The sequence below is a fragment of the Zerene cesonia genome, chromosome 8 (assembly GCF_012273895.1).
Source record: "Zerene cesonia ecotype Mississippi chromosome 8, Zerene_cesonia_1.1, whole genome shotgun sequence".
NCBI classification, from domain to species: domain Eukaryota; kingdom Metazoa; phylum Arthropoda; class Insecta; order Lepidoptera; family Pieridae; genus Zerene; species Zerene cesonia.
Window position 1 is genome coordinate 8,199,112 of NC_052109.1, and position 11,818 is coordinate 8,210,929.

The following is an 11,818-nucleotide window of genomic DNA, read 5'->3' on the forward strand; positions in this document are numbered from 1 at the left end:
GACACGCGAGGGAGCGGCGGGGGCGTGTTGGGTGTTGCCCATAGACTATAGATAGAGCACAGATGATTATTGCGTAGGTATTGTTAGAATTCAGAGGCAGACCCTCTCCGTCGGCGTAGACCCGGCAGACGCAAGCGTCTCTACGCCCAGCGCCAGCTCTTGATTTTGAAATAAATACACTTGAAACAAGAAAAAGTCCCAATCAAATCACTTATAAATAATAAGTAAAATTTATACATAACATAGAAGAAGTACTACAAATAAGTTTATAATAATTTTCGTTAATTCAATAAATTTTTGGTTTTTTTTTTTTCAAAAATGTCGTATGGTAGCAGATGTTGTGATCTTAAGTGAACCACTTGGCATGTGCTATTAAGCAATAGCGGAGAGAAATTTAGTGCTTCCCTTAGCTATACATAGATCATAGTATTGGTTATTCTCGGGTTAATTTTTAATAAGGAAACATTATATTCGAGTCAACTACAAATAGATACCTGATATCAATTTCAATAAATTAAAATTGTAAGGGCAAAAGAAAATTATTGAGGTTGGTACACTAAAAAAGACACAGTTTAAACTAATAATGTAAAGCTCAAGAGTTTGTGTGTTTGAACGCGCTAATCTCAGGAACTACTTGACCTATTCCAAAATAATAGATATGTAAGTACGCGATCCTTCAGTGCTATGGACTATATTATATTATGCACAGCGAGCGAATCCAGGAGGACGGCTTGTTCAATGTACATTGTAATTGTTACATAATTTTGGGAACGTTACTCATGTGTCTGTTATACATCGCCATCCACGCTTGATATGGTGAAGGGATCTGAATTTGAATTTGAATATAGAGAATCAAAATGGACTATTCTAGAAATAAAACCGTGGTGTTTCAAAATTTACTTCATTTTTTTATTTTTTGAAATATCTGGCCGCAAGAGGAAGTTTTTATATCGATGTAAAGATTATCTAATCCGCATATTGTAATATAGATTCGTATTATACTGGTTCACCTGGAAATACAAAATATAACCAATAAATGGCAACACAACTGTAAAAACAATATTCTACAATGTCGCATTCCGTCACGTTCGCACCATGGCGTCTATTACGAGGTAGCAAGGTCGAAAGTCGATGTATCGGTCGTGTATTTACATAAGTACAGATTAAATGAAAGGTATTGATCGTTTGACAGTCTGTTTATTTAACGTCGAGCACAATATCTCCTTTAATTCTCTCTCTAATCACGCGTCACAAATCAGTTGTCAGATTACAAAGCGCCAAATCATTTTACATTCACAAATAATGTCTTCACTCTGTGTACGTTCCTTCTGCGAGTTATTATAATTCCAAATTTGATTTACGTTCTTCTTATCTAAATAGATAGGTAGGTAGAAGCTTCATTAGGAAAACTAATATTTCGAATTTGTCAACAAACATTTGTAAATTAAAATGACAATATTTTGTGTTATGAGCAGTTTCTACAAAGATTTCATTATTTGATGATGATACATGATTTTTATTACATCGTTTATTACCTAATTGTTGTCTCTAGATAGATGCCTACTTCTGCAATATAATCAAATTGTATCGCCTATATGAAATTTAACTTCAATATACTGAGATATTCATATTTTACAGCACAAAACATAGGTTTTTTGAAATATTATTGATGAAAAAAAATTGTTTCGTTTTATTTATGACGTTTTTTATGAATGCATACGTTTAAATTTCCACATAACATCAGATAACTTAATTATTCCGCTTCCACGTCATCTGTCAACATAAATAACACGTTAGGGAACAAAAAATAAACTCGAAAATCTCTGCAACAAATGAAGAGCTAAACAAATATGAGAGCATCTTTATTATAATAATTGTGGCTTCATTACTGCAAGTCATCGTTCGCAGGAACGGAACACCTACGCATGTTTACGAAAATACAACATGTGATTATAAACTCTATGCCCTTTGCATAAATATACAAATGAGTATATTGAAAATCTATGGCTTTTCAATAATGGCGCCAAAATTTAATTGTCATGTTAGAATGACAGCGTTTTGGGTGGCCACATCTCATCTTAATTTACCCTATTATTTTTAAGTGAACTTAAGTCGAATCAAAAAAAGATTTTGTAGAAAAATATGTGTTTTGTTAAATGTTCCTCAAAATCTAAATGTGATCATAGAAAATGTAATGACTAAATCTCAAGTGGGTGTAAATCGCGAAACATTAGATAAATTCTCGGACTCGTCAAAAATGTCGCATCGAAACAACAGTCATTTAGAAGCAAAACAAATAATTGAATGGCGCTCTTGGATGAAGAGTGCGTAGAAAGAAACACGGAGCATTATGCACAAGAAGATTGAAAAGAAAGTACTTGACTAGAGAGCGTCCAAGCCTCGGCGGAGTGCAATAAGCGACGCCCGCCGACGGGACCCGTTCATTAACTCTCTCCCACCTAGCGAAGTCATAAATAACTAGAGAAACACGGCATAGACAAAAACGCACGTCATTGCTGCCAACATTCCCACAGTTAACAGGTCCACTCTCTGCCAACATAAACAAATAATATCGAATTTTTTGAAGTAGCAACAAATATATTTTCATAACGGATCTATCGGGCGAAATGGCGGATTTGTAACGGAATGATCGCATACGGCACACATCCATTCCAAAGAATAAACAGAGGAAACTTGTATAAATAATAAATAAAGTATATTTTGCTGCGTTTCGAGTGCGCGTAGACAAAGGCTGCCCGCTTGGGACAAACATGGGCTGTTTATTCTTTCGTCATTAAGGTAGAGTGTTGACTGTGCTGTAGCGTGCACTAGCGCTAATTTCAGAGGTCAGACGCGGCCAGAGGCTCGTGTTGACATTCGCCAAATGGAGATGGAGTTAACGCGTCTGTCACGTTTTAAATTACGGCAACTTGTCCGATTTCAAATCTTAATGTGTTGCTACTTTTTTAAGACAGTGGAACACACTACGCACCTTAATATTAAAAATTAACTTTTATTAGGTTAACAATAAATGAATAGATTTTGGAAGCTTTTCAATTACGAATTGTATAGCGATCACATTAAATATTACAAGATAATTGAAATAAATAATAAATTATCTCCTCCTACTTCTTAAATTCTAGATTATTTTACTTCAAGATCTATAGAATTTTTAGCTCTCAATAGAGAGCTTTCTTAAAAATTAAAACGCTTTCATCCACTTCTGCTTTATAAAGATCCAGAAAAGAATAAGAAAACCTATGCCCCTGCGTCGTGTAATGAATTATATATGTCTCTGAATAACCCTTAGAGGTTAGACCTTTCATCATAATATACATCTTATTAAGAGAAATACTTTTCATTATATTTTTTTTATATTTCACGCACCGCAACTCGAGTACTGCAACTCTAATTCATCTTTTGTTACAGGTCAAAATATGGTTTCAAAATCATCGTTATAAATGTAAGAGACAGGCGAAAGAGAAGGCCATGGCGGAACAAAACCAGCACAATCAGGTTAGTTTTTATGATTATTTTTTATTATGATTATTAACTTATTTATCAATTAATTTCAGTGGAACGTGTATCAGATCTGTATTGATTGTTCAAAATGCGAAAATGTTAAGAATTTTAACTATTTACTATTTTCTATGAATCAGTTAATCACTGGATATCTTTACAGAATAACGATTGCAGAAAGTTTAGATGAAAAATTTATAATATAAGATTATGTGCTTCTGTTATTAGTTACTGCTATTATTTTAAATTACATATTATATGTATTGTATAGGATCTTGAAAATAATAAAAATTTAATGTTTAAATCACACTTATATTATTAATGTGAAAATTTCTTTGTTTGGATGTTTGTCCGTCTATTACGCTGAAACCGCTGAACGGATTTTGTTGAAATTTGGTGTACAGAAGCTGACTTGGATGATAGGATACTTTTTATCCCGATTAAATGCTCCCTTGGGATAAAACAAGAATCCTGATATCCGTGCGGAGCCGGGCCGAACGCCTAGTATTTTATAAAATCGCAATGCCGTACTGATCTTAATATTCGTACTTAATATCCGTACGACGTGAAGTAGTGTTAACAAATCTTATACAAGGCATTCCATTAAACCACTTACTTAAAGGATATTTAAAATCAATACATGTGAACTCATTATAAACGTATGTCAAACAGAAATAGGTCTTATTCAAGATACGGGTCCCATAACTCCCAAGTCATTTTACATTCTAACGCATCTCGAACGGTACACAAAGCACCCTTTATTATTCAGGTATTGAATAATGAATATTTAAAGTGACGATAAAATCGTGTAGTCAGCGTTAGGTTGGCCTCTTGATTGCGATCTCCCCTGGGATGCGGGACCCGCACCTGTGCTGGCAACCCTGCGAATCGAACTGTGTACTTACGTCAGATTTGAATTTCAATATTTGGCGGTAATTAGGCGCGCTTAAGCGAAAAGGGCGAACCCTTATGACCAGGTACATTTTAATGTTGCTGACATAAAAGATTGAGATCAGACGAGTCTCTAGCCATAATTTGTAATATCGGTTATATTTGAAGATTTCTGTTAACAATTGTGACTAAGAATTAATCGGATATTAGTCATTACTGGATTATCACCGGTTGCTTTTCGTAGACTATAAAACTTTGTACCTAATGATTATCGAATATGTACTTATTTTTCACGACTTCGGATGCGTATATGCGTGCTATTTAATTCTTATAAAAACGTTTACAGAAACTTCTATTGCGTTTTTAAAAACTTCTCCAACACATTATTTAATTACTTATTCATGAATTTATTATTGTCACCTGGTTAGTTTCATTCTTACTTGATTGTCCACATTACATAGTATAGTAAAAAATTCGCATGAAAATCCGTTCCGTAAGTTTAGAGACCTAAGCATACATACGAACAGACATACAAACAGCGAGAAGCGACTTGTCTTATAGTATGTAATGATTACAACATTTTTTTAATAATACTGATGCAGATAATATAAGGGTATGCGTACTAAGTAATTTAAAAAACCCGAAACCACACGTCCGATAAAAAAAAAAACATCATCGTTATATACCTAATAAATATTTTTGTATGAACAAATATGATTTAGCCATAACACTTTATCAAAACATAGAATTTTTTATTATTAATTACAAAGTTGATAAATAGAAATGTATTATTGCTAAGCTAAACTACATCAAATAAAATAATCATTATTAAAAACCGATCCTAACAAAAATAATTATATTTGCAATCAAATGAAAGCGCGTTACCACCCCAGCGGCACGTGCCGGTGCTGCCAACCTCCGACGATTGCCTCAATTTGCGCGAGCGGGGAACTCCGATCGACTTTTTGATTGTTAACACCAGTGGGCGGCTCTCGACAATTTTGTTGTATAATTTTAATGACGACAGCCCTTCATTTTAAGCCTTCGCTTCGAGTGAATTAATTTTATATTTATATTATTATCTACAGCTAGGTTTGGTTTTGTTTTGAGAGCGATCTTTTGTTGTACCTACGTATTAGTGTACTGTCTTTATTGTTTTGTATCCTAATATCTCGCATAATACGTGAAGATTGAATTGGGCCGTCGTTAGACAAATGAATAAACATAATTGTTATTTTCATGACTACTCAGTGTAAATGAGAAAATAAAACATAAATTATGCTGAAGATTTGTTTATTTCCTGTGATGCTGAAAAGCACAGTCAATAAATTACAAAAATTCCAAATTTGAATCTATGATTTTTTTTAAGTATAAGCGTTTTAAGTAAATTAAGCTGCATTAGTTATTATAAATGCGGTTGTATAACTGAAACAAATCAGTCATTTATGATAGCGATGATAAAAACACAATAATTTCCAACAGTCATCATCATCACCGCGGCGGGTGGCCGTGCCCGTCCTGGTGAAGGACGGGAAACCTTGCGGCTCGGGCGAGTCCTCCTCTCCCGCGCACAGTCACTGCGCCACGCCGACCTCCGGTTACTCCGCGCCGCAGCCCTCGCAGGCCGCCTGCAGCAACCCCCTGGTGTCCTCCTACCGCCAGCCCACCGCCTACCAGCAGCAATGCTCCGGCTACCTACCCCTCCAAGGCAGGGCCTGGTAGAAATTCCCACAGCTTTACCATGAGACAATGTTCAAGGAAGAGATGTACTTTGATTAGATGCGCCCATGATCAGTTGTCTGTGACGGTTGCCTAAATCTCCCGTTCTGTAAGATTCCAATTTCGTTTTGGGATTCGTTGCGATCTGTCTCTTTTAGGAACATTGTCACTGGTAAAGCGTCGGGATAGCGACCCAGAGTGAGTGATAGAAATAGTGGACATTATGTGGACTTACAAAAGTGAAACCTTATCGATACTAACGTATCCGGAGGAGGGTATTTGTAAATACTAATAGATAAGCACAATTAAGGATTTGACGTAAAACTTTAATTTCCCGATTCCTTTACTGTAATAGATCGTTTGTTTTCAACCCATATTAACAGTATACGTAGCTATGGAAATACTGCAGCTTGCGATATCAGATTTTCAGCAATTGTAAATAACAAGGTAGTTAATTGTTGTGTGAATAGTATAATTTATGATTTACGGTCAGTGTTTTGTGCGTGTGTAGATAGATTTGTGTAAATACGTAGCTAACATTATTGATAGATCAATATTTTAACATCTTGTTTAAGATTATGTCATACGTACAATTCTAATACATATTTCACTATCAGAAATGAGAAAAGTTGAAAATATGACATTTCTGATACTTTGACATTGTGAGTTTCAACTGCAAACGGATTGAAAATATCATCATAATACACAACACGGGTTATTTTTTCAACTTTCCTTATATTTTAATCATTCTCATATCATAATATATTATCGAGATATTTATTTGTGAGAAATAAATAATTTATATGAATAATTTTTTGTTTGTTTTAAACCGGTACGTCCAATAGTTGCATTTAATCGTTAGATCATAGAGTAAAATTTTAAACAACGAACCAATCTTTTAATAAATGTTTAGTGTTGATTTTGTTAGATTAGATTTCGTAATTATAACAGACTATGAGCAATAAATTACAATTAAAGATATTTGCTAAATGTAGCCTTATGTTTAACTTATGATAATTTGGTTGTTTTCTTTTATATCTACTCCAAAATTCCTGTCTTACAGCTATCTTTTATTTTACCATAAATATCATAGCGTAGAATCTGTTTTTCTTTCGTATTTTTCTTCCTTGAGGGTTAATCTTAGAGCACAAGTTGGTCTTAAAATATTTTCATCTCGTAAAAGACGTCGTCGACTGTGTACTTAATTTTTTTTTCTTATTTATTTTAAATTGTAAATAAAGTAGGGAAATTTAAAACGTTTGTACCTATCACCATAGGGTTTGGGAAAGTCCTAAACCAAAATATTAAAACATAGCAATAAGCTAAACTTTATTAAGTTTCTTAAGTAACGTTTTGTAACTTAATTTATATTTTCCACATTTAGACCGATGTAATTATTTAGCTAGGTTATAGATACGTTATTACGATTACAATAATTATTATAAATAATAGAATTAATAATAAAAAGGAATTTGTAATTATAACGACAAAAGGTGTAATGAATTTCGATTTATAAAAATTAATAAAAATTTACGAGTTTTAAATGTGTTTTTTTTTCATTTATCTATATAAGATTGAAGATTTGAAACAAACAAGGACCGAGGTAACAAAAAAAAAACTGATTGATTCCCTTTTGTTTGAAGGGAGGTAATTCATCGTTAAACGTTTACCTTTGTGCAAGCCCCTCTCAACCTTGTAAGCTCATTTTATTGTCTTCAATATTCCCAGATTACCCTATAATCTCTCATAACGTATAACAGTTTATTCCGCATGGCAACATCGCCTTTGTTATACTATACGTCAGTCACGGCCCGCCAAAACGAAATAATAACATGGCGGAGCGCGCGCGGAAAAAGTCCAAGTCCAACGTTCTGTGTGCCGCAATTTGAAATCTTTTGACTGGTGATAAAGTTGAAAATGGAAGAGATGCGCTCGGCACTTGGATTGTTTCAAATGCGAGTTGCAATTTCGATAGAACAAAGGTAGGGAATTCTGCACGTGCGCGGTATTAGAGAGGGCAGGCTAATAAAATGGTGGATTAACTCAGAGGGACAGGTGAGGGAGGTGAAATTGAAAACTATTGGCCTCTTCAGTAAGCTACGTGTCTCATATATCTCGTGTTACAATTTGCGTCACTTGAGCGATGTAATTGCATTTTCGTGTAATTTAGCTCGATAGAAGGATTTGTTTATGGTAAAATATAATTTTCCTTTTATGTTATCTTATACTTTCAATTTTATAACTTGACAGAAATAAAAATTTTCTCTTCCAATTGAGGCCAGAGGCAGATCCTACTTACAATTTAAATGTGAAAGAAGTCTACATGTAATGAATGACATCTATTTACGCATAGAGGTTTAAACAGTTTATTTTTAAGAAAGAACATAACTTGATCTAATTATCTGCGAAATCATTATTCCAAGAATTATTTATACATGAAAATATATAATTTGTAGATAATGTAACAAATAGAAAACAAATAGTCCAAAAGTTCCATTTCACATTACAATTTTTTTGTAACGTCAAACAGTGGGTAGGAAAATAAAACACCACGTTTGTGTGAAGCTGTACATCTCACAATTAAAAGCTTATGATAACTAAGCAAGGGCCGGTTCGGCGCAGTTTCGCATCGATCGACGATAGACCACTCAACACCATGTCCCTGATGAATCTCGAAAATTCCATAGCGAATTCGAAATTTGAAAGTTCTGGAAAATTCTATGGAAAAAGAAGAAAACGTCAGTATGCGTTTTTTTATTGTCTGTCAGGAGTCAAGTTAAAAGAAGTTTTATTAAAAAAGGTAATATAATTATAAATACATATAGTATTTTTAATCTCATAAATATTTATTTAATTAGTTAAATTTATATTATATATTTAGTTCAATTTGTAAGTACAAAAGGACTATGTAAACTAAAGGCGTTCCACTAAAACAATACTAAATGAATGGAAATGATTAACGACAAAATGTTGTGTATTTATCTAATTGTTTTACAAAGTCATTGATGTAACTTTACTCATTAAGTTACTATATAGTTTAGGAGTTGCGTTATGAGGTTAAAAGTTTTTGTTGTAACTAATAGCTACGAAAAATATTGAATTTTTCGTAGCTATTAGTTAATCTCTTGTTTTTTCGATGCAATTATAAATGTAGATATCATTATATCCATGGTTATTACTTCTAATTATCACAGATACTATAATTAAAAAAAAAATTTAAAGTATAGATACCCACAGCTAGTGTAGGTACTACGATTCAGAGGATGTATTTCTCTTGGAAATATTTAATCAATTCTATAACTTTTTATACAGCCGAAGAGTTTGTTTGGTTAAACGCGTTTTTTTCAGCAACATAATTTTTGATTGTTTATCTATCGAGAAGGCTACATAATATCAATATAAGCTCCAATAATAGGAGTGAAGCCGTGATTATAATGTTGCAGATGATAAAATTTTTCTTTGAGAGCAGACATAGTTGCATGGGGCTGCTGTGCTTTTAATATTTTTATATCTTCAACTTCGACTGTTTCTTAGCTTTGGAGATATTAAGATAAATAATATAAAAGTATAAACGGCATTTTATGGCGAGTGTTGAGATGTTTAAGTTTTCCATGGATAAAACGCTTCGGGGTAAAAAATAATTAAAAATTTTTTTTCTTTCTGCACTTTCTGCTTTTGGAAGGGATCTTGCCTTCCTTGTGAAATTATCAAACTGTTAGAATCGATTTGAATATTTTATTAATTAGATTTAAACTAGTATCCAGTTGTACACTCCCCACAGATGCTACATGCCCCAGAAGAAAACATACTTCTTACATATTATAAATGCGAAAGTTTGTGAGGATGTGTGTATGTTTGTTACTCTTTCATGCAAAAACTACTGAACCGATTGCAATGAAATTTGGTACGTAGATAGCTGGACAACTCGAATAACACATACGCAACTTTTTATCCAGATATTCCTACGGGATACGGATTTACGCGAGTAAAACTGCGGGGCGCATCTAGTAAGTTAATAAAGGGAACGGGAGTTTTCTGTCAAAATAATTATTTTCTACGAAAGCACCCACGTTTCTGGGCAGAGATTGGCGAGGTACCACATTATAGAGATTCTGATATGGGACCAATTAACAAATGACCACAATTTCATATCAAACACAAATCAATCACGTTCAAACCGTGTTATCGAGTAAGGAAATGAAAAAAAAAACGAAAATATATAAAACCGAATTAAGAACGAAGAATCATGAAAGTTATTAAAAAGAATAAAAGTTAAATTCAGATACATATCATCATCATCATCAGCCCATACATGTTCCCACAGCTGGGACACAGGCCTCTTATGAGGCCATAATCCACCACGCTGGCCAAGTACGGGTTGGCAGATGTCACATGTCGTGGAACTTTTGATTCTTGGATATGCCGGTTTCCTCACGATGTCTCCCTTCACCGTTTTAAGCAGTGATGTTATTCACATGTGCAGATAAATTGAAAAATCAATTTATTTCGAGCATCTCACCACTGAGCCACCACTGCTTTTTTATACAGCTATTTATTTCCAAAAAAATATTTTACAAGCATTTTGAAATCTTAATATTCGTATATAAATAAGGATATACTAAAGATTTTCCCTATACACGATACTCTGCGTAATAGACCTCAATTCCTGTTATTTTCATAGGAAGTCATAAATAAACCTCGCAAGGGGTGAGGCAGTAAACAAATTTGTCAGCATTGTTCGGGGGTTGCCATGAATACAGGGTAAGATTTCCCATTCATGGGGTTAAGACGGTGGGGTTGGGTAAATTGTAATTGCCGGGAAAGCATTTCTGTTTAATGTTTTATGCATTTACTTGCCGATGTTTTTATCTCCGGTTAGGCTTTGGACGTTTTTATATAATTTAAATAAATATAGCCTTGGTATTATTTTCTATACTAATAAAGCTGCAGTTTGTTTGTACACGCTGATCTAAGGAAGTACCGGTCCGATTTGAAAAATGCATGTTATACTAGGTGTATAATTACTTAAGTACAAAATTTAAATTATATAAAGAAGAAGATTTTTTTAAATATTTTATTTAATGAAGAATTAAATACTTTTGCCAAATAAATAGATTTCTTTTCTTATTAGAAGCCGTTTCTCAAAAAAGGGTTTTTCTCACATTTTCCAACCTGAAATCTACGTTTGTGCTAAATTTCATGGACATCCATTTAGCCATTGGGACGTTATTGAATCACAAACAGGTTAACATTTAAGTCCGTATCCCATAGGAATATCGGGATAAAAAGTTGCAAATTTTATTGTTATCGGTTCAGTTGTTGTTGCGTGAAAAAGCAACAAACATACACACATCCTTACAAACTTTCACATTTATAATTTGTAGGATCAGCCTTCAGAACATAAGTGGGATTGAATTGGAAAAATTATCAAAACATGATTAGGTTTAAGGATTTTTCTTACATTTATTATACTTGTAAATCTTAATGTTTTAAAGCAAATCGTAGTAGGTATTATAGAGTTTCCATTTTGAACAATTTTTTATCTATCGAGAAGCCAATAACGTCTTACTAACAATGTGTGCCTTTAAAGTTTGAAAAACTGTTTTTTTTAATGTTTGTTTTATTTGGAAGTGGAGACAAATCTTAATTCTAAAACATTATAGCTGCATATTTGATAGGCATGATGTCA

The 11,818-nt window shown here is 33.4% G+C and overlaps 1 protein-coding gene across 1 annotated transcript in view; it reads left to right on the forward strand.

Moving 5' to 3' along the window:
* The window catches only part of LOC119828830 (homeobox protein Nkx-2.4-like), a 40,154-nt gene extending 33,340 nt beyond the window's left edge, over positions 1-6,814 (forward strand). The window contains exons 5-6 of the mRNA XM_038351115.1: positions 3,430-3,516; positions 5,893-6,814. Coding sequence (XP_038207043.1) covers positions 3,430-3,516; positions 5,893-6,132 — 327 coding nt within the window. The 3' untranslated portion in view covers positions 6,133-6,814. The remainder of the gene's footprint in view (positions 1-3,429; positions 3,517-5,892) is intronic.
* Positions 6,815-11,818: the final 5,004 nt, after the last annotated feature.